Source organism: Antechinus flavipes, chromosome 2, assembly GCF_016432865.1.
Source record: "Antechinus flavipes isolate AdamAnt ecotype Samford, QLD, Australia chromosome 2, AdamAnt_v2, whole genome shotgun sequence".
Classification (NCBI taxonomy): Eukaryota; Metazoa; Chordata; class Mammalia; order Dasyuromorphia; family Dasyuridae; genus Antechinus; species Antechinus flavipes.
The window spans coordinates 206,943,443-206,967,988 of record NC_067399.1 but is presented as its reverse complement, the minus strand read 5'-3'; the positions used below and the strand labels follow the sequence as shown (position 1 = coordinate 206,967,988).

At 33.7% G+C, this 24,546-nt stretch overlaps 1 protein-coding gene across 1 annotated transcript in view; it reads left to right on the top strand.

The window, feature by feature from the left end:
- Nucleotides 1–24,112, top strand: part of SRD5A2 (steroid 5 alpha-reductase 2) — an 85,424-nt gene extending 61,312 nt beyond the window's left edge. Inside the window, exons 2-5 of the mRNA XM_051976117.1 lie at nucleotides 5,364–5,527; nucleotides 8,463–8,564; nucleotides 21,254–21,404; nucleotides 23,949–24,112. Of these exons, the coding sequence (XP_051832077.1) occupies nucleotides 5,364–5,527; nucleotides 8,463–8,564; nucleotides 21,254–21,404; nucleotides 23,949–24,015 (484 nt within the window). The 3' untranslated portion in view covers nucleotides 24,016–24,112. The remainder of the gene's footprint in view (nucleotides 1–5,363; nucleotides 5,528–8,462; nucleotides 8,565–21,253; nucleotides 21,405–23,948) is intronic.
- The last annotated feature ends 434 nt before the right edge of the window (nucleotides 24,113–24,546 follow it).

The following is a 24,546-nucleotide window of genomic DNA, read 5'->3' as shown; positions in this document are numbered from 1 at the left end:
TAAAGCTGGAGAAACTGAGGCAAAATAGAGATTAGAGAGTATTTAATATTTTATTTGAAAGGGAGAGATTTATTGGGACCATTGGATCCATGGTTTGGTCCCAGGGCTGAATGAGACTATTGTCTCCAAGAATCCAACAAACAATGTGAGTTCTCAATGACATATATACATGTGCTCAGATACAGGGGGTAGATTGAAGCAGGGGTGGAATCAGGGTGCTGAGAGTTGGAACGGGACTCTGACAGGGTTGGGTGAGCCACTGGAGATGGGGATGATATAATGGGGGGAGGCACCGTGGAGATGGGGAGAAGGATCTTGATAAGACGGTATCTGATATTCTGATAGCTTGGAATGGGGAGACACATTCTGATATCCTAAAATATAAGATCTTTTATTCTTATAAAATATTCTGATTAAGAGGGAGGAGTGGTTTTGCAGGATCGAGTAGAAAAATTATAAACTAAGGCAGAACAATTAGAGAAACCGAGGCAGGACAATTTAGGGAAACTCCGGATAATTAGGGAAACTGAGTCAAGACAATAAAAGAGAACTGTGGCATAACATCGATTTCATTTTTATCTTTATATTTCCAGTGCCTAGCCTATAGTAAGTGCTTAATGAATGCTTGTTGAGAAGTGTTTTTTGATCTTCACAGCAAACTTGTGAGATTAAATACTTTTATTGTTTCCATTTTATGGATAAGGAAACTGAAACTCAGAAAAGTTAAGTAGCTTTCTTAGGGTCTCACGTTTAATGAGTGTCTGAAGTATGATCAGGACTCTTCAAGCCAGTACTCTATTTGCTATGTCATGCAGATTCTCTATCTTTCTGGAATAGCTGAGAAATAAATTGAACCATGTAAATTTTTAGATACTTTCCAGATACAACACCTGAAAGTGTTCTTTTCTTCAACTTTTCCTAGGGAATTTTGTTTTGGATTAATGATACTATCATGCTTTCTCCTTTTTGGAGTATCATTGGTTTATAGCCCCCAGTCTTCTCAATAAAATATAAGTTCTTTGCAGGCAAGATCTGTATCTTATTTTATCTGTACAATTCTTTGTGTGTGACAAGTATTTTTGTACATATAATAGTAAATATTGTTAAATTTGTATGATGGACCTCCTAATTCATTATTTAAAAAATGTCTTATCCTTAGAATTAATTCTGTGGCTATATATATATGCTACAAAGAGTCTTCAAACTAACTTAAGTAGGTTAAAAGAACCATGACACAATCTAGGGATTACACAATCTAGGAATTTTTTTCTCTTCTATAATAAAGAAATGATGGTGAAATTTCCAAAAGATTTTACTTTTCTATCTACTTGTTCCTGTTGTCCTTGATTCTTTTCTCCTGCCACTATAGCAATTTGTTTAGCAAGTTTTATTATTGATATTTTTTATCCCCCTGGGCACAGGTTGGGGTAGAATCAAGATCAAGTCCAGGCAAGATCATTGCCTGGACAGGATAATTGATATGGATTTCTTTGTCCTGGTAGTCATAGAAACTCTGAAAATCTATCTCTTATTCTTCATTCTCCAGACTAATCTCAGGTTCCAGAATAGAACTATCTCACCCCCTTAATAAGATTATCTCTCCCCCTTAGGGTGCTAGAGATACCCCTGTTGTATATAACTATCCAATGTCATCTAATGTCATCTACCAGTATGTTTCCCTAAAAGATTAACAATTTAGTTTTTTAGATTTAGATAATCTTAAAGTAGCCTTTATAAAGGGATATTTACTAAGATGGGGCAACTACATGGCAAAGAAGATAGATCACTGGGCTTGGAATCAGTAAGACTCAACTTTATGAGTTCAAATCCAGTATTAGACATACTCCAGTCTTATTAACTGTGTGACCCTGAACAAATCATTTAACTCTATTTGCCTTAGTTTCCTCATCTGTAAAATTATCTCGAGAAGGAAATGGCACACCACTCCAGTATCTTTGCAAAGAAAGTTCTGTCCCAAAGGGCTCATGAAGAGTCTGTTCATAACAGAGCAATTACAAAAATTTACTAAAATATTAGTAAGAATAGTTCCTTTAAAATAGGAGTTGGCAAATTCTAATCTGTGGGCCAAACTTGGCCCATTTCCTGTTTTTGTAAGAATGGTTAAGCAATTCTTAGTTTGAGAATTATAAAAAAATAAATAAAAGTATGGATTTGGACTTTGGTATGTAAATTGCCATCATCCCAAAAGTCTGTAATACATTCTCTCACAAATTCATAAAGAATTCATGAGAAAGTAGGCTTCTGTTTAAAAATCACAAGGGTTAAAGGGGTTACATAGCTCACGGTCACTTTAAGACCCTTTCTCTTTTATTGAATCAATCATGGTGAACGTGTCTCTGTCCTTGGCTCTTCTTTAAAAGAAGCTTTTTATTTTTATTTTATTTTAAAAGAATTTAATTACATGCAAAGATAGTTTTCAGCATTCACTCTTTTTATTTTATTTTTTATTTATTGAAGCTTTTTGTTTTTCAAAACATGCATAGGTAATTTTTCAACACTGACCCTTGCAAAACTTTCTGTTCCAAATTTTTCCCTCCTTCCTCCCACTCCTTCCCCTAGTTGGCAGATAGTCCAATACATGTTATATATGTCAAAATATATGTTAAATCCAATATATGTATACACATTTATACAGTTATCTTGCTGCACGAGAAAAATCGGATCTAGGAAAAAAAACCTGAGAAGGAAAACAAAGAGAAAGCAAACATCAACAGAAAGCATGAAAATGCTATGTTGTGGTCCACACTCAGCTCCCACATGTCTCTCTGAATGTAGATAGCTCTTTTCATCACTGAACAACTGGAACTGGTTTGAGTCATCTCATGTTGAAGAGAGCCATGTCCATCAGAATTGATCATTGTATAGTCTTGTTCTTGTGTATAATGATCTCCTAGTTCTGCTCACTTAGCATCAGTTCATGTAAGTCTCTCCAGACTTTTCTGAAATCATCCTCCTGATCATTTCTTACAGAACACTAATATTCCATAACATTCATATACCATAATTTATTCAGCCATTCTCCAGTTGATGAGCGTCCATTCAGTTTCCAGCTTCTAGCCACTACAAACAGGGCTGCCACAAACCTTTTTGCACATATAAGGCCTTTTTCCTTCTTTAATATCTCTTTGGGGTATAAGCCCAGTAGTAACACTGCTGAATGAAAGGGTATGCACAGTTTGGTAACTTTTTGAGCATAGTTCCAAATAGCTCTCCAGAATGGTTGGATTTGTTCACAACTCCATCAAAAATGCATCAGTGTCCCAATTTTCCCATATCCCCTCCAACATTTGTCATTATCTTCTCCTGTCATCTTAATCTGACAAGTGTGTAGTGGTATCTCAGAATTGTCTTTATTTGCATTTCTCTAGTCAATAATGATTTGGAGCACCTTTTCATATTTCTCCTTGGCTTTGACGAATACACTACCTCTAGTTGTTTTCATCTCAGGAGGATGATGATAGAATATTAATCAAAAAATGGGGAATTCAACACTCTTTGGATACGTTAAAGTTTGTAAGGTCTTTCTCTAGACAAGGGATGGTGGCAGAAGGATATCCAAGCTGAGACTGGAAGCCAAGATCTCTTTTCTTTTCCCCAAATCAGTTCTCAAGTATTTCTAAGGCAGTCTCAGGACTTTAATGAAACATTGTTTCCATTTGTTTTGAAACTACTTGCTAGATCTCCCTGATTCCAGCCAACTTTATGCTTTTATGTAGGACCCAGAGGATGTGAGAAAAATCTCTTAGCCAATTAGAACATATCTGTCTGGCTTTATCCATTGGTCTTCTAACACTTTTCCTACTTATCTTTGAGTCTCCATTTGGGATAGAAATAATTTCAAGGAATTACATTTTCTCATCACACATTTTGTCTCAGGAAAGTACTTTGTCAGAACTATAAAACAATATGAAATACATAGTTTTGAAATTGTGTGAGATCTAAAAGTGTGCACATTTGTGAGTTACTGGTATTTTTCATAAAAAAAGTTATTTTGTTTTTGTCTTTATCTTGATCATTTTATTGATCTTTATTTATACCACTTTCATTTCTCAATATACTCCTCTCCTCCTTTGCTTCCAATCAAGGAGCCATCTTTTATAGTAAAAAATAAAAAAGAAATATTATTTTAAAATGTTTAGCAAAACTAATAAATGCTTCAGTCAATTCTGTGTTTCACATCTATAGTCTCAGACGGAACATCTCTTTTTTGGAGTCAAACTTGATCATCAGTATGCTTGTGTTTCTATTTTTGTTGTTGTTCTTTCTATTTTGTTATAGTCACTGTGTTGATTGTTTTCTTGACTGTGTTTATTTCACTTTGTATCACCTCACATAGGGATTTCTAGGCTTCTTTGTTCATTCATATTAACTATTTCCTGTAAAATAGTAATAATTTTCTATTATGTTCTTATACTATTGCTTGCTTAGCTAGAACCTCAGTCAATGGGCATCTATTTTATTTTCAATTCTTTGGTATTACAAGCAGTACTCTTACTGTTATTTTGGTAGAGAAGGACCTTTCTTTTAACTTTTGATCTCTTTAGGGTTTATATCTACACAGGATCTCTAGGTCAAAAGCTATGATGTTGTAGATGATTTTTTAGAATGATACCAATCTCTTTCCCTTCTCCATTTATTCATAGCTCCACCTAAAGGGGACTAGTGTGCCATTTAGAAAAGACTCTTTATAAGAGGGGAAGTGATATAATTGAGTTAAATTAAATAAATATTTTAAAGTACCTATTAATTGTAATACACTGTGCTAATCTCCAGAGAAGATAGAAAAGTAAATAATTTAAAAATCTCTCTCAAGTTGGTTATAATCTAGAAGAGCCATACACAGATCTTCATAATGTAAATTATAATATAATAAATGGATGAAAATCATAAAACATTAAGAGAGCAGATAATGATAGCTTACATTTAGATAACATTTTATGGCTTGATAGCTAGATGGTTCAATGGATAGAATGCTGAGCCTGGAATCAGGAAAATTTGAACTCAAATCCAATTTTAGATACTGGCTGTGTGACCCTGGACAAATCACTTAACTCTACTTCAGTTTCCTTAATGTACTATTAAATGGAAAAGGAAATGGCAAACCACCCCAGTATTTTTGCCGAGAAAACCACAAATGAGTCATAAAGAGTTGGAAGGACTGGTATGGCTCAATGACAGGGCTTGAAAACCTTCTCACTTACCATTTTACTTAATGGAGAGATTATCTCTGTATTAGGGAAGATTTCATATAGAAAGTGGCAATTGAAACTTTATCTGGTTGCTTTGATTTTTTTATTTGTTTTTTAAACTTGTTTTTGTTTCTCTTTTTAAATTTTCCTTAGGACATTCATTTACAGCCTTCTCACCAGAGGAAGTCCTTTACCACTCAAAATACTTTTTCCAGGCCTTATTTTCTGTACCGTGAATGGCTTCCTTCAAGGACACTATTTAATTTACTGTGCTGAATACCCTGATGAATGGTTCACTGATGTCCGATTTACTTTAGGTAATTACTAACTTTACTTCAATTCCCCTTTGTAATTCATTATTTGTCACATACTTCTTTCTGATCATGGCCACCATGCACCAATAATCCATTCGCTTTTGAGTTACCTTGCTTTTTTAGTTCTTTGAAGACTGTGATGATCCATAACTTGTAGCCATTAAAATGCAAAAGAAATAGTCTGTTAAAAAGATGGGCTTTTGTTCTGGTAGAAATTGGAGGTTGGAAACAGAATTTTGCCAGTTCCCCAAATTGATTCAGCTGCTCTTCTCTTTCTATTTAAAATATCTACATGTACTCTAAAATCTTTTCAATGTACTTCTATTACACTGTCATCATGTATACTCAGAAGTAATTGTCTCAGACTCTCCTATGTGGAGAATTCCATCAGCTGCATTCTTTGCATACTTGTAAGGACTGGACTCATTGTCCATGTTCTCTGTCTCTGTCTCTCTCATCTCTCTCTTCTGTTTCTCTTCTCTCTCTTCTGCCTCTCTTCTCTCTCACTCCTTTTTCTCTCTCTTTTCTCTTCTTTCTCTCTTCTCTCTCTTTTTGTCTCCTTTCTCTCTCTTCTCTTTCTTCTCTCTTCTTTCTCTTCTGTCTCTCTTCTCTCTCTCTCATTTCCTGTTTCCCTTATTTCCCTCCTTCTTCCTGCTTTCTTTCCTTTCTTTTCTTCTTTGTTTCTCTACCTATCTAGCCACATATCCATTTGTATACATAAACTAAGTAGATAATGAATGCCAGTTGCCTAAATTATAATTTGGAGTTGGAGATCTCACCTATCAGAATATATACATACACATATAAATTAGGGCATATACACACACACACACACACATATAGATATCTACATATCTTTATATCTCTATATAAAGAGATATGTACATATCTGTGTACTAATAGCAGTATATGTACTAATGGATGCTTTCTATGAATTTGCCCATTGAACTTCATATCAGTATTGGTATGTGATATTCTTCATTCACATGATTTCAAATGAGAAAAAAGAAGATGATTGATGATAAGGCAAGAATGAGGCATAATCTATGTATCGCCTATGTATTTCATTGATATTTTTATGATGTCAAGAGAAAGTGAGCTAAAGCAGTAATCTACTTATCCCCATGGATAAGCTGCAACTACAGATGCTTTTAGACAATTATCACATAGGATTGGCAGGTACTGGATTGAACACACACATTCATGAGATCACAGGTCCATTTAAATAAGAGAGTTATCATCTGAATCTCTAAGAAATCTGTTCATATTGTAAGTTATATTAAAGTCTGGCTCAAGTATCAATTCATACTTATTGGACCAAGGATTTGTAGGTATCATGAAGTTCATGGCAATAAGCATGCTAGTGGTATACTTTAGTTTCTGCCAAAGTTTAGCAGAGTGGGCGAATATGCTGAGAGGGAGGGTATAAACTATTATTGTCTGATAGATACTAGGAATTGGATAAAAATATTGTTTTGAGGATTGTCTGAAAATCATAGCATTGTAATTTAGATATGGAAATGACTTTTGAGAGAATTTTATCCAAGTTCTTAATTTCACAGATATAGATGACTGCCCTGAGGTCACATGGGTGACTTGATTCTTAGCCAAGTATAACTTAGGATCATGGAATTATATATTTAGAGATAGAAAGAGTCTTAAAGTTTATCTAGTTCACCCTCACCATTTTATAGATGATTAATTGAGGCCTATACCTATGGAACAACTTACCCAATGTCACATAGGGGAGATTTGAAAACGTGTTCTAACATTATTTGTGGTGAAGACTGGAAGGAAATGCAGATAATTCCCTACCTTTTCAAATCTCTTTCATTCTTCTGTTTACTGACCTGCAATGGTATACCAGTGTTGTGGGTGTATGTAGATCTGGTTGTTTTTGTTAAACTGACTTATAGCCTTCCCTTATATTAGCAGAGTGAGGGTTATTAGAAGAAGTGAAGTTGAAAATGTTTGTGGTTTGCAGTCAGCTCAAGGAGACTCATCCCTACTTTGGCATTTCCCAAACTAACCTGCCTTCCAAAATATTTTTAACTTTATATTGGTATAGCTGATACTCCCATAGGAGATATTTGTGATAAAGATTTATTTTGTTTTTTGATTTATAAGCATGATTTCATTTTTATTAGGAACTCTCAATGCAGAAACTTCATCAAAGGAAATTACCATTTTCTTTGCAGTTTATAATCTTAGAAAGCCACATAGAAGGCTAAAAAGTTAAGTGAGTTGTTGAGAGTCATACAACCAGTAGGTGTGAGAAGCAGAATCTGAATTCAGTTCTTCCTGGCTCCAAAACTGATTCTCTATCCATAATACCATATTTCTTTTTGATACAATTCTCCAGAGATGAAAGGGGAATCAGAGAAAATATTGGAACAAAATAGAAGAGATTGAATTCTCTTTTGTTCTGAAAAAATGCCATACATGGTAAGTATTTTTAGACATGCATAAATTTCATATTTAATATCTGGAAGTGAAAAACATCTGAGAGCAAAAACAAAATTTAAAAGTGCAGGTCTTCTACTCAGAAAAATCTGGATTTAAATCCAACCTTAGATTTTTTAATTGCTTTCTAAACTTGGAAAAGTCACTTAAGATTATCTGTTAGTTTCTTCATGTATTGAGTGGGGCTAATTAAACTTGCTGTAAATGATCATAAATAAATGAGACCCCGGTTTTTTAAAGGTACAGATTAGCTAACTGCTGTTTTCTTGAATCACTCTTTTCATCTGGTTGATACAGCAATGCAAAACATCCCAAAATACAGAACCTGTGATAGTAGCCCTGACTTCTGGGTTGGATTCTGGCCATAGAGACCAATGGGTTTTTAAATATTTTTTTGCAATTATTTAACATACACAAGTGTGATGATCAGGACAGCTTAAATTTCACCTATCTACTACTTATTATTTTTGTTTAGGTATCTTTTTATTTTTCTTGGGAATGACGATCAATATTCACAGTGATTATTTACTACGCCACCTCAGAAAGCCTGGAGAAACCTCCTATAAGATTCCACAAGGTAAAAATGATCATTTTTTTCTTGTCCTTATTCTTGTGGTTTTTTGAGAGTCACACATTAATTAATTAATTGGTTTATTATCAGCAAGTCAGTTGTTCAACAAGAATCTATTAAGTGTCTTAATCTGGGAGGGGAAGACTTCAGGGTTTCTGACCAAATCAGAAATAATGACTGCTATTTAATTCAAAATGAGTCAATCAGGACCCAGACTTTGACCAAATGGGGCTTGGACTATGACCTATAGGTGACCATTTAGAATTAGATTGGTTTTGGTTTAAGGCCTGGTCCTTAAGAAAGAACTCTAACCAGTACATATCAAGATATCTTGGGAAGGTTTAAAAGGTACGAAAGAGGGAAAAAATGTTTTTAAGAAAATCTGTAGGTAAAGGTATGATACCCTATGTGGACAGAGGAAGGAAGGAAGGAAGGAAGGAGGGAGGGAGGAAAAGAGGGAGAGAGGAAGAAAGGAGAGAAGGAGGAAAGGAAAAAGAAAAAGAGAAGAAGGAAGGAAGGAAAGAGAACAGATAGGTGTAATGGGCTGAGGCTCGAGTTGATGCACTGAGGTCCCAAGGATGTGAAGCTAAATAGTAATTGGACCATACTCTATTAATATATATGCTTGGAGAAAGAATGGCCCTGTCCACTCTTTGGGCAAGTCCTGATGTGTTATATAGGAAATGGTGATTTTGGTGGGTGGAGGCAGGGGAGGGGAAAGGGAAGCAGAAAAAGAGATTGCTGACTGGCGTCTTGTCACAGCTACTCACATTGCTAATCCCCTTTCACCTCCGATTCCCTTTCACCTTTGATCCTTTTTCACTTCTACTAAGAATAAAGATCGATGATTTTCCCCTAACCTGAATTCCTGACTCTGGCTGATTTTAAATACACGGTCATCACAGATAGGAGTAAAAATAAAATGGAGGGAAATACACAGGTAGGAAGCATAATTGTGAATGTGAATGGGATGAATTCTCTCATAAAACAGAAGTGGATAGTAGAGTGGATCAAAAAACAGAATCTTATATGTAGTTTGCAATAAACACACTTGATGCAAAGGGACATATACAAAGTAAAGGTAAAGGGCTGAAGCAATATTTATTATGCTGCAACTGAAGTAAAAAAAAAAAAAGGAAGGATAACAATCTTTAACTCAGACAAAGCAAAAGCAAAGCTAAACCTAATTAAATAAGATAAGGAAGGAAACTACATCTTGCTAAAAGTTACCATAGAAAATAAAGCAATATTAGTACTAAATAGATAGGGACCAAGTAACATAGCACCTAAATCTTACAGGAGAATTGAAATCAATTATAGGAAGAAATAGAAAAACAATACTGGGGCGGGAGGAGAAGACCTGAGCTTTCTTCTCTTAGAATTCAATAAATCCAACAAAAAAATAAACAAGAAAGAAATGAAACATTTTGTCCAATTATATGCTAATAAATCTAACAGTCTGAGTGAAATCAACTAGGGACAAAGATATAAATTGCCTAGATTAACTGAACAGGAAATAGAAAGCTTCAATAATTCCATCTTGGAAAAAGAAATTGAAGAAACTATTAATTCTTTAGGAAAAAATTCCCAGGGCCATATGGGTTCATGAGTTAATTCTACCAAATATTTTTTAAAAAATTAATTTCTGTACTATATAAGCTATTTGAAAAAAATTGGGAAAGAAGTAGCCCTACCAAACTACTTTTATGAAACAAATATGATATTGATATCTAAACCAGAAAGATCTAAAACATAAACAAATTATAAGTCAATTTCATTAATGAATATTGATGCAAAAATTTTGAACAAAATTACTTTGTTAATGCAAGGTAATTATAGCAATATATCACAAGGATTATACACTGTGATCAGGTGGGATTTATAACAAAAATGTAGGTTTGGTTCAATATTAGAAAAACATCAACATAATTGACCATAGCAATAAGAAAACCAACAGAAATTATATAACTATCTCAATAGATACTGAAAAAACATTTGGCAAAATATAGTATTCATTCCTATTAAAAAACACTAGAGAATATAAGAATAAAGAGAGCATTTCTCAAAATTAAAGCATATCTATCTAAACCATAGCAAGCAGTTTCTATAATGGGGATAAACTAGAAACCTTCTCAATAAGATCAGGGGTGAAACAAGAATGCTCATTATCACCACTATTATTCATGATAGTACTAGAAATATTAGCTTTGCAATAGAAGAAAAAAGAAATCAAAGGAAGTAGAATAATAAAGAGAAAATAAAATTATCACTATTTTCAGATGATAGGACCATATATTTAGAGAATCATAGAATATCAACTAAAAAAGTACTTGAAATTATTAGCAACTTTGGCAAAGTTGCAGGATATAAGATAAACCCACATAAATCATACGCATTTCTTTAGATGACCAACAAAGCCAAGTAGCAAGAGATAGAAAGAGAAATTCCATTTAATTCTAATTTGCCAATAAAGATGACAATACTACCTAAACTAATCTATTTATTTAATGCTATACCAATCAAACTCTCAAGAAACGATTTTACTAACCTAAAAAAAAATAATAAGAAGAAAAGATCAAGAATTTCAAGGGAATTAATGGAAAAAAAAAAAAGCAAATGAAAGTGGCCTAGCTGTCCCAGATCTAAAACTATATTATAAAGCAGCAGTTATGAAAACCATTTGGTTAAGAAATGGCTAAGAAACAGAGTAGTTGATCAGTGGAAGAGATTAGTTTTACAGGACAAAATAGTCAATGACTATAGTAATCTAGTATTTGACAAACCCAAAGACCCCAGTTTTGGGGATAAGAATTCACTATCTGACAAAAACTGCTGGGAAAATTGGAAACTTGTATGGCAGAAACTAGAACTGATCCACCCCTAATACCCTATACCAAGATAAGATCGAAATGAGTTTATGATCTAGATATAAAGAATGATATTATAAACAAATTAAAAGAACATAATAAGATGGTTTACCTTTCAGATTTGTGGAGGAGGAAGGAATTTGTGGCCAAAAACTAGAGAGATCATTATTCTCCAATTCTTCATTATTCTCCAATTAATAAATGGTCAAAGGATATGAGCAGACAATTTTCAGATGAAGAAATTGAAACTATTTCTAATCACATGAAAAGGTGCTCTAAATCACTATTGATCAGAGAAATGCAATTAAAACAACTCTGAGATACCACTACACGCCTCTCAGATTGGCTAAGATGACAGGAAAAGATAATGATGAATGTTGAAGGGATGTGGGAAAACTAGGACACTAACACATTGTTGGTGGAAATGTAAACAGAGCAATTTAGAACTATGTTCAGAAAGTTATCAAACTGTGCATACCCTTTGATCCAGTATTTCTACTGGCCTTATATCCCAAAAAGACCTTAAAGGAGGGAAAGGGATCCACATGTGCAAAAATGTTTATTGCAGCCCTTTTTGTAGTGACAAGAAACTAAAAACCGAATTGATGTCCATCAATTGGAGAATGGCTGAATAAATTATGGCATATGAATCAATAGATTCATATCTATGAATATTATGGAATATTATTGTTCTGTTAGAAATGATCAACAGGATGATTTCAGAGAGGCTTGGAGAGACTTACATGAACTGATGCTAAGTGAAATGAACAGAACCAGGAGATCATTATACACAGCAACAAGACTATGATCAATTCTGATGGACATGTCTCTCTTCAACAATGAGCTGATTCAATCCAGTTCCAATTGTTCAGGGATGAAGAAAACCATCTACACCCAGAGAGAGGCCTGTGGGAACTGAGTGTGGACCACAACATAGCATTTTCATGCTTTCTGTTGATGTTTATTTGCAGTTTGTTTTCCTTCTCAGGTTTTTTCTTTCTAGATCCAATTTTTCTTTCTTTTTAAAAATTATTTTAGCTTTTTATTAAAAAAGCTTACACATGGGTAATTTCTTTCAAAATTGACCCTTGCAAAACCTTCTGTTCCAAATTTTCCCCTCCTCCGCATCCCCTCCCCTAGATGGCAACTAGTCCAATACTTGTTAAACATGTTAAAATATATGTCAAATCCAATATATGTATACATATTTATACAATTATCTTGATGCACAAGAAAGATTGGATCTATAACTATATAAGTATACAAAACTAATGCAACCACTATTAGAAGGAAAGCAGAAAACTGGGGAAAAAATCTTTATACCAAGTGTCTCTGATAAAGACCTCATTTCTAAAATATAGAGAGAATTGAATCAACTTTTTAAGAATATGTCATTCCTCAACTGATAAGTGGTCAAAGGATATGAACAAGCAGTTTTCAAATGAAGATGAATACTGTTTATAGGCATATGAAAAAGTGATCTAAATCATTTTTGATTAGAGAAATGCATATTAAAACAACTCTGAGATACTACCTTACACCTATAGATAGGCCCACGTGACAAAAAAGAAAAGTGATAAATGTTGGAGAGGATATGAGAAAATTGGGATACTGATACATTGTTGGTAGAGTTATGAACTATGCCCAGAGGCAAAACTTGCAAATCCTTTGACTTATCAATACCATTGGAAGGTCTGTATCTCAAAGAGATCATAAAAAAAGGAAAAGGACCTATCAGTGCAAAAATATTGCAGCAGTTTTTTTTTTTCAGGGTGGCAAAATATTGAAAATTGAGGGGATGCCCATTATTTGGGGAATGGTTGAATAAGCTATGGTATATGAATGTAATGGAATACTATTGTGCAATTAAAAATGATGCACAGGCATATGTTGGAAAACCTGGAAAGATTTGGATGAACTGAAATAAGAAGAAATGAGTAGAACCAGGAAAACATTGTATATAATATTAGCAACATTATATAATGATCAACTATGATTGACCCAACTCTTCTCAGCAACACAAAGATCCAAGACAAGGACAAAGAAGTGAGAAAGGAAAATGATGTAGTCATAACTAGTTAAAGAATTGATGGATCTGGCAACTATAGTTGGATAGAGCACCACCCCTGAAGTCAAGAGGATCTGAATTCAAATGTGACCTCAGACACTTAACATTTCCTAGCTGTGTGACCCTGGGCAAGTCACTTGGCCCCAATTGCTTCTACAGAGAAAGAGAGAGAGAGAGAGAGAGAGAGAGAGAGAGAGAGAGAGAGAGAGAGAAAGAGAGAGAGAGAGAGAGAGAGAGAGAGAGAGAGAGAGAGAGAGAATTGATGGACTCTAATTACAGACTAAAGTACATTTTTTTAACTAACTTTACTCTTTCTTGTGGTTTTTCTTTCCTGGGATCTTTTTCTTCTCTCACAACTGAGATTAATAAGAAAATATATTTTACATGATAGCACATGTATAACCTAGATCAAACTGCATATCTTCAGAAGAGGAAAAGAAAGAGAAAGAAATTTGGAATTTAAACTCTTGTAAAAATGAATGCTAAAAATTTTCTCGTGTATGTGAGGAAAAATACTATTATTTTAGCTTAGAAAAAGAGATTAACTGAACATGCATTATGAAAAAACTAGAAAAATAAATGAACAAACCCAAAATAAGTACAAAAGACGATATTAAAATTAGAATAGAAATAGATAAATAGGAAATAAAAAAATAAAAATGACAAATAAAACTTTAAAAAAAATGTAGCCTCACACACTTACTAGTTGTATGATCCCAGACACATCACTTACCCCTATTTGTCTTAGTTCCTCATCTGTAAAATGAACAAGACAAGGAAATAGCAAACCACTTAAGTATCTTTGCCAAGAAAATCCCAAATAGGATCAGAAAGAGTTAAATCAATTGAAAAATGAAGTCACCAGGCCTCAGTTCCTTATGTGTAAAATAAAGAAAATAACATCAACTTCTTATTAGGATGTTGTAAGAGTTGAATGAGATATTGTATGTAAAGTGCTTTGGAATAATGAACCAATTAACATGAATTTAGTAACACAATGTATTAGGTGCTGGGAATATAAAGACAAAAAAATGAAACAATCCTTACTCTAAGGAGTTTATGTTATATTGGGGGAAGACAATATATACATATATAAGAAGAGGGATGAGATTTAGGATTTCATTGGTAAAGGTAGTACTTAAGTGAGGAAATCCCTTCTACCTATGCAAGTTGGCATCTTTTCTATTTCTTAAAATTTTAATTATTTGCCTAGGTCATTAAGAGGATTTTTTCAGGGTTAAATGACCAACATGTAACAAAGGTAGGCCCTGATCCTTCTAGTTCTCTCTATTAAACGTTACTGTCTCTCATATTAGTTTTTGTGATTATACCCAAAGACCCCTTAGTACATTAAAACTAGATTGTAGGAGGAGAGAATCTTAGTTACACAATATCCTCTTAATTCTAGTTTTGCTCTGCTCCTACTCATCACTCCCTTATTTCATCAAATCCAAAACATTCTTCTGTATCTGAAAGTCTATTACTATTTCCTTATCATGTTCTAACTTATTTTATATTTATTTACATCCATATCTCCTATGAGACTTTTGAACCCTTGAAGGCCAAGACTATCTTAGTCATCTTTGTCTTCCCTTATAATTCTAATTCAATGCCTAGCATGGTGACTAGTACATAATAGATGCTTAGTAAACATTTGTTGAATTAGTTAATTAATTAGTTAGTATAGAAAAACTATAAAAAATACTTTAGCAAGGAATGGCATTGGAAATTCTCATTCCTGAAAAGTTATAGAATTTCAAGGAAAGTACTTTAATAAAGAGGATAAAAAGACTTCAAATTATATTTAAAAATCACCAAAACTTTTTGATATCACTTAAAACATGGAAAAGAAGAACAATTATTAAGAAAGAATCAGAAATATTCAAACTAGAAACTCAGTGTTTGATAAACTCAAGAACATAAATTACTTGCAGAAGATCTCTCTATTTGTTAAGAATTTCTGGGAAAACTGGAAAGTGGTTTGTTAGAATTTATTTTAAACTAGCATATTATACCTATATTACAATAAACTTAAATTGATTAAATTTGAATATTAAACACATTTGGAAAAAATAAGATTAAGAAGAAAACAAAATTAAAGTTCACAGTGATGAGTAGGGAGAGAATTCTTTTTTTTAAATAAAAATATAATTATAAGACAATTTTTATATAAATAAATAGAGAAACCTGGCAAAGATGGCAAAACGAAAGGTTTCAGATTAATGCATCTTCCACTACAACAAGAATTCTTAGGATCCATATCCCCTATCCACATTCTTCCTCCATTTCTTTATTTTTTATATAGCTTTTTATTTACAAGATATATGCATGGGTAATTTTTCAGCATCGACAATTGCAAAACCTTTTGCAATTTTTTTTTTGTTACAACTTTTCCCCTCCTTCCTCCCACCCACTCCCCCAGATGTCAAGTTGATCAATACATGTTAAATATGTTAAAGTATAAGTTAAATACAATATGCATATACATGTCCTAACAGTTATTTTGCTGTACAAAAAGAATCAGACTTTGAAATAGTATACAATTAGCCTGTGAAGGAAATAGAAAATGCAGGTGGACAAAAATAGAAAGATCGAGAGTTCTCTGTAGTGGTTCATAGTCACCTCCCAGAGTTCTTTCGCTGAGTGTAGCTGGTTCAGTTCATTACTGCTCTATTGGAACTGATTTGGTTCATCTCATTGTTGAAGAGAGCCACGTCTATCAGAATTGATCATCATATAGTATTGTTGATGAAGTACATAATGATCTCCTGGTCCTGCTCATTTCACTCAGCATCAGTTCATGTAAGTCAGGGAGAGAATTCTTAACCAAATGAGGGGTACAGATGATTATCAAAGATAAATTAGTTAATTTATATCACATGAAATTGAAAAGTCTTTTTTCCTCACATACAAAATCAATGGACATTTTTTTTCTGGGAAAAAATATCTTACTTTAAAGTATCTGTGATAAGGGTCTAAAATCCTTGATACCCAGGGACAATCAGAAACATTCAAAATCTAGTCATTCCCCAATTTATAGATGGTCAAAGGATTTAAACAAATGTTTCTCAAAAGAAAAATAGCAGACTGTTAATGGATATATGAAAGATTGTTCCAAATCAGTAGTAATGAAAGATTCAAATCAAAATAAATCTGAGATTTTACCTCACTTCCAGAGCATTGACAAAAATGACAAAAGTTGATAAGTTATTTTGAAATAGTTGTAGAAAGGCAGATGCTCTGATATGATATTGGTGGAGTTGAAAATCCGTTTAATGATTCAAGAAGGCAATTTGGAATTGTGCTAAAAAAAATGACTAAAATATCCTTATCCTTTGACCCAGAAAACCTACTGTTAGGCTTTGTGTGTGTGTGTGTGTGTGTGTGTGTGTGAGTATGTATTCATATACACATACACATACATATATATTATGTATGCACACACACAAAGTCAAAGATAGGGAAGAAAGTTTCATATACATCAAAATATCTATAGCAATAGTTTTTTAGTAGGAAAAGTAAAAAAAAAAAAAAAAAAACTACACTCGCAGGAAACAAAATAAATGCCTAGGATCTGAGGAATAGCTAAATACAACATGGTACATGAATGTAATAGATTATGATTGAGCTATAAAAAATGAAGACTATGAAAAAGTCAGAGCAATATAGGAAGAATTACATGGGCAACATGGACATCTGGGCTGCACAGGGAATAGAATGCTAGCCCTAGAGTCACAAAGATAATAGAAAAATAGCAAAGTTGTTGTGAGAATCAAAGGTTGTTATCATTGTAAAATGCTTAACATAGAGCCTGACAAAGAATTAGCACTATATGGATATTAGCTCTTATTATGATTATATAAATGAATTGATGCAGAATAAAATAGGCAGAATTAGGGAAAAAAAAACCAATATACCCAAGGAATGTTGGAATCCTTACAAACTGCTAACTAATTAGAGTTGATCTAATCTTACAAGAAGATGTTTTGGGCAGAACCTGAAACAAGGCACTAAGTAGAACTAATTAGTACAATGCTTGTGTTTACACCTTTACTCATTGGAGTTCACAAGTATGCCAGCTTCACAAAGTAAACTTTGTACCTTTGTGAATTCACACTTCCCTTAAAGCTCTTTGGGCCAGAGAGCACTATGGAGAAAACCCACAATCCCTCTCTTGAAGGAGCATAAATAGAGCTCCAATTTTAATTCTGACGCTAAGTCTAATGCTCTATTTACTGAATCACCTATATGTTGCTTTGTGGCTTGCAGAACTAGGGGAAACATGGGAAGTTGTATTAGAACAATAACATTGTTTAAGGTCAAACATAATGGTCTTCAAAATTGAAAAATTACTAAATTACCTCAGGTACAAACCTGAATGTCATCCATTGCAACAACCTGTGTTCCACTGGAATGGGAATCAAAAGACCAACATTCTATTTGTGAAGCTGGCATACTTGTGAACTCCAATGAGTAAAGGTGTAAACACAAGCATTGTACTAATTAGTTCTACTTAGTACCTTGTTTCAGGTTCTGCCCAAAACATCTTCTTGTAAGATTAGATCAACTTTAATTAGTTAGCAGTTTGTAAGGATTCCAACAAAGGACCACAAAAATGTAAATGAAAATAACAAAATGAAGCCAAAAGGTATCATCTCAAACCTGTTCTCAAATAAAGATGACACATTGTACTTCCCTCTCTTTATCTAGAGACAGGGGGCTATGGATATAAAATACTACATGTTTGTCAGACTATGTTGAAGATAACAACCTTTTAATCCTTACAACAATCCCATGAGGTAGTTGCTACTATTATCTTAATTTTGTAGATCCTAGACTTCCTAGGATCATATAATTAGTATGGGTCTAAAACTGGATTTGCAGAGATGGAAACTATAGGACCTCTTCATTAATTGAATATGAAATTTGAGAGAGAGTTAAAGACAAGGAAAAAAACCAGAAAAATCTATAAATGGATAGATTCCAAAAGGTTATATTTATCATTAGAGGAACATTTGAACAAAAGTGTCCTTTATCATCATTCCAGAAAGAAAAGTCTATTTGGGGTACAACTTTCCAATCTGGGACCCAGCAGAAAACTTGTGTGTAGACTACTCTGATTGAATTCAAATTTTTAGTTGATTTTTAGTCTCAGCTGGAATTCAAGCATATTTCCACATTATACTTTGATAACAGGAATATAGTCAGTCTTCTTCCAAGAGAAAACCAAACATTCAAAATCAATAGAAGCATAATTACTGTACATTAAGCTTTTATAGATCAAATTTTCTTCCAGCAGGGCACTATAAATGTCAAAATAATATGAATGATGTTTTGACTTTTCATATTGAAATTTATTTTCATAACTTGAATGTCTTGTATTTTAATAACTATATGACTAGCTGAGCTGCTATTTTGTAATGGACTTCTTTGAAGGTTTTGAGTCTTCATGGGAGAGAAAGGAATGGGAGAGGAGGTCCAGTGACAGCACTGGAGTCACAGAATGGTCAGTCTTAGGATCAGAAGACCTGAGTCCAGGACTGGCTTCAGGCAAAGTCCAGCTTTATAACCATGGTCAAGTTATCTCATCAGCCTGAATTTCCCATATATCTCAGTTTCCCTTGAAATGGGGGTAATAATGCTTGTATCCTGTACTTTTCTGGTTAGTGGGGAAAGTATTTAATGCATTGTTAAATATTGTGAAAACTCTTTTGCAGCTTAGTTTTATTGTACTTTTAAGTCAGGTTATCAAAGAGACATCTTCATCATAGTCCTGCAGAAAATTAATGATAGAGAGGGAAATTAAAGCAGGACAGAATAAACTCCACAAAAGAGGCAGGAAAGTTCTCATAATGCCAAGCTATTAGACAAAATTTTCAAGGGTAGCAAGCTAATGCTGCTTCTTTATTTTCTGTGTCTCTCAAAGAATATATTACTCCCTGGAAAAAATCCATATCTAAACCTACATTTATACGCACAGTTATATCTATCTTAACTGTTATCTAGAATCATCTATATTTTCAGATTAGAATACATATACATTTTTATGTATACATGTTTTCATATATATGTATCTATTTATATAGTCTATTTATTAATGCACTTTTGAAAATACTATTGCTACTTCCCAATAATAGCCCTATCTCTTTAGAGCCCTTCCTTGTAGCAAAGTATCAAGCAAACCAAACCACAACACTGATATTATCTGGCAGTGAAGGCCTTGTTCTACACCTGTAGTCCATCATTTCTCTGAGGAGAGGAGGGAATTATGTTTCATTCTCAGGAACCTGGAATTAAAATGGGTTTTCCTATTGAACAGAGTTCTGATGCCTTTCATTGTTGTTTTCATTTATATTGTATTAGTCATTGTGTTTATTGTTTTCTTGGTTCAAGCAAGTATTTCCATTTTTTCTGAATAATAAGTAATAGCCAACATTAATGTAGCTCTTCGAGGCTTGCAAACTAGTTTATATATATTAACTTAATTGAGAAAATGAATACTTTACATTTGTTATTTTTATAGTGCAAGTATATTCAAATACATAAATTACTATCACAATTTGTCCAATTCTTTCCCAATGAATGACCATCCACTTTGTTTATATTTTTTGTTTTAGCATTTTTTTTACTTTGAGTTATTTTGATTATATGGATCCTTTACTTCTAACATTGTATGCATGTCTATGTGTATATCTGTTTATGTGTCTCTGTGCATGTCTATGTGTATGTGTGTGCATGCACACGCTTCATTGGGAAAAGGTTAAGTTATCCTTTGGTATAGAATGATTTTGAATAAAGTCTAGACCAATTTCCAGCACACAGCTTTTATGCATGATTAACAAAAATCATAAAAATTGTTGGAGGCAGAAGGAGTAGATGGCAAAAACAAAAACATCAATATATTAAGGATCTGTGATTTCATAGGTTTGTTACATCCTAGACAGGCTCAGCAAGATTAATTGGTTAGTTCATCATCTTACAGCTTGGTGTTAGAGGAAGTTTTCAATGCAGGTTTAACTAACTTCAAATTCAGCATCTGCTTTGGACTACTGTCTTTTTCTCAGACTGAGAAAGGAGAGAAATAATAAGTTTTGTTGAATAAGTGTGTACAAGTATGATTCTTATTCTGCCTTTAGACAGACTGAAATAGAGGTAGCTTGGTGATCTGATGGATGGAATGCTGCGCCTGAGTCAGGATGATCTAAGTTTGAATCTCCTCAGATACTTACTAACTAGGCAAGTCACTTATGCTTTGCCTCAGTTTTCTAAAGTGTAAAATGGGAGTAATAACAGCACCTATTTTCCAGAGTTGTTTTGAGGATCAAATGAGAAAATATTAGTAAAGCACCTGGCTTTAGTAGGTATTATCTAAATGGTTATTCCCTTTCTTTTAGGAAGGGACTGATGATGGTTTGAAGTAGACTCCTTATCTTCAGCCAGAGCCAGGTCTTAGAGCAATTAAAGGTGGAATTTATTTTTGATAAAAATATGATCTCTGAGGATTAAAAAAAAGCTTGGGTTCTGCTAGATTTTAGGTTCAAAAGTGCTCCTTATAGAGTAGAAATCAGTGAAGAGATGTGGACTTCAAAGAAAAGGGTCCTAGCCAAACAATGATGCATGGATTTCTATACACAATTCAGCTCAAACCTATGTTAAGTACATAAGTGTCTATTTGAAGCAGTGTGGGGTGGGGAGGGAAGATACTAATTAGAGTGGTAACTTATTTTGCTGACTTGAATGTTTGCATCTTCTAAATGTAGGAGGACTGTTCACTTACATATCTGGAGCCAACTACTTTGGTGAAATTGTGGAATGGATTGGCTATGCCATGGCAACCTGGTCATTACCAGGTTTGGCCTTTGCCTTTTTCTCACTATGTTTTCTTGGAAGACGAGCTCATGCGCATCACAGGTAAACCCCAGGAGAAAAGGTTTTCTTTTATACAACTTCCCGCCCTCCCCCTTCCCCCGAAATGTACTTATTTAGTTTTCGAAGATGAATATTTGGTTTGATTTAGGACAGAGAGAGGAAATTTGGGCTTTCTAGGTTTTTCTTATTTCTTTGAATATATGGATAACAAAGATTTGGATCAGTATGACAAAGCTCTATCTTTTTGAGGTGAGGTTAAACCCACATGGACAATGGGATGGCTCAGGGGATAGAGCACCAGCCCTAGAATCAGGAAAAGTTCCTATGTTGCCTCAGGCACTTAGTAGCTGTGTGAGACTGAGGAAGTCACTTAATCTTGTTTGTTTCATTTCTTCTTCTGTAAAATGAACTGCAGAAAGAAATGGTAAACCATTCCAAACTCTTTTCCAAACAAAACTCCAAATGGAGTCACGAAGAGTTGGACATAACTTAATAACAACAAAATAACCCTCAACCAAATGGTTTTGAATACAAGCTTTCCTTGATCAAATGTTTGTTCAAAGTGCTACTAGGTGTGTTGGAGAGGTGTGTCACTGGACTCTGGAACACATATGAATTAATGTGTTTGGTTCTAAGTGTCACAACTTAGGAAAGCTCTTCTGAAGCTGAAGGGTAACCAGGATGTGAAGGGTTTTGAGCTTATGCCATCTGAGGACTGGCTAAAAAAAAAAAAAAAATGGAAGTGTAAACACTTGTTTACAGTGAGGAAAAAATTTAGTGGTTCATAATCTTTGACTTCAAGATTTTGAAGAATATCATGGAAAAAGGAATAGAATGGTTTTATTTGGACCTAATATGTAGAATCAGCAGCAATAGGTAGAAGGATTAGGTATGGATTGGACTAAGTTATTTCTTCATATATGAGTTAAGTTGGAAGATCTTTGAAGTCCTTTCTAGCTCCCAGATTCTGTAGTTGTGTTTTGTCGCTCTTAAGGGTGATTTCAATGAATGAAAAAGCATTTGCTAAGCAGTTAATTTATTCCAAAAACCATGTTGAACATTGGGGATACAAGCAAGGAAGACCATTCTTGCTCTTAGTAAGAGGCTTACCTTTTAGTAGGAGAAAATGTTCTTGTGGCTAATGAAACTTATCTGAATCTTATAGAGTAATAAGATAATCAAACCTGAAAGGACCTTAGATTTTTAATATAACTTCATTTTCTAGATGAGAAAAATTGTAATTCTGAAGGGCTGAATGATTTGTTCAGGTAATGTGTAGTACTGAGATTTGAACCTACTTATTTTGACTTTTAAATTAACAAGTGTTAGTGGAGCAGAGGTTAAAGAATCAAATTATAGAGTAAAAGTTATAAAAGTAGGTGTGCTTAAAAATACAGAGGAAAAATCCACTGTCAAGTATAGTGAGACTTTCCTTAATTTTCTAGACATAGTACATCAATCTTCCTCTCAGGTCCCCTTGTGGAATAGAGGTAATTGAGCTCTCAAGAAAACTATGGAAATGAAAATAAACTGTGGCAGGTTCCACCAATCTGGAGACTCTTCGAGTATAGGGCCAATGATAATATTTCTTTTATTTGAAGTCAATTTCATTAATTTCAGAAATTTTAGCATCAGAAGCCGTTTTGTTTTAAACTATAGCCAACTAATGATAATGTGTATTAAGACAGAGAGGGGACTGTGATCTGAATTGAGAGAGGGGGTAGTCATAAAGATGAAATCATATATCTCTGAAAGGAAATTTATGGAAGTAGTTCCCCAACCATGTCCCCACTTCCAGATCACTAACCAAGATCTCATTATTAAGGCTTTATGGGTTTTATTTAGTATTTTGATTCCTGTTCAGATTCAGATATCCCGAGGAGGTAAGTTATTAGTTATTTGGTTAGAGTGTGGAAAAAGTTTCAGATGTGTTTTTTGTTGATTTTAAATGATGTAAGAAGGAGAAAACATAAAGTCATTGTTGTCTGAGAGAAATAGGAAGGGAAGAATAAGGAAAAGATGGCCAAGTTTAATTTTCATAAATTTTATGATAGTATCTTTGCCATCTCTGGCCATGATTATCTCTATTGACTACCTGACCTAGAACAAGCTGACAATTTTTTGTAGATATCAACTCCTCTCTTTGCTTTGGCTTGGTTTATAAGAAGTAGCCATATGGTCAAGAGTCAGAGTGTAGTACAACAAAGCAGAAGATAAGGGTCTAAATAATCCTAGTAGATGCTGTGATTATAGTGCTTGAGGCGCAGCCTCATCCAATCCAACCTTCTCATTTTACAGATGAGAAGATTGAAATTTAGAGACACAAAATGATTTCTCCAGAGACATATAGTCAGTGAAAATGGCAGAGCCCAGGTTCAAATCCAGGTCTTTTGATTCCAAATCCAGTGTTCCTATAGCATTTTATTTTGTGACAGTTAATTATGGAATGACTCCTGAATAAAAGAGAGTGCTTAATTATGTCTTTCACTCTCCTTTTGCATGAGGGAGAAGAATATCAGCATCCTTCATTCATCTCTTGCCTATCACTTGCCCAAAGTACTAATTTATATTTCTTCTTTCATCTAGGTTCTATCTCAAGAAGTTTCAGGACTACCCTAAGTCTCGGAAAGCCATCATTCCTTTCATATTTTAAAATCCCAGATGATAGACAAGAATGGAAAACTTTAAAGCTGCTGAATTTGATAACTGAGTTTCCCTATAAATAATAAAGTTAACTATGATGATGAAAATAGCCTTTATTTTTAGCTTTTAAATTTGCAAAGTGCTTTACAAGTATCATCTTGTTTGATCCTCATAAAAACCCTATAAAGTAGGGGCTATTGTTATTATTATTATTATTTTATGGATGAATTAATTGAAGCTGAGAGAGGTTAAGTAAAATTTACTAGTATTTTAGGAAGGGTTTACAACTTAGATCTTCATAACTCTACATCTAGCACTCTGGTCACTGTGTCATAACTGAGGTAGATGAGGGATTGAATTCACCAAGCTAAACCTCTTAGTCTAATGACTTGAGGCTTGATTATGCCTGAGAGGTGTATCTTTCCATCTTGCAGCTGAACTCAACATCTAACATTAATACCACTATCTTCTCTCAAAGCCTAAATGATTTTCCTTCCTAAATGGCAATTCTTTATAGCTTCTTCTAAAATATAAAAAAACT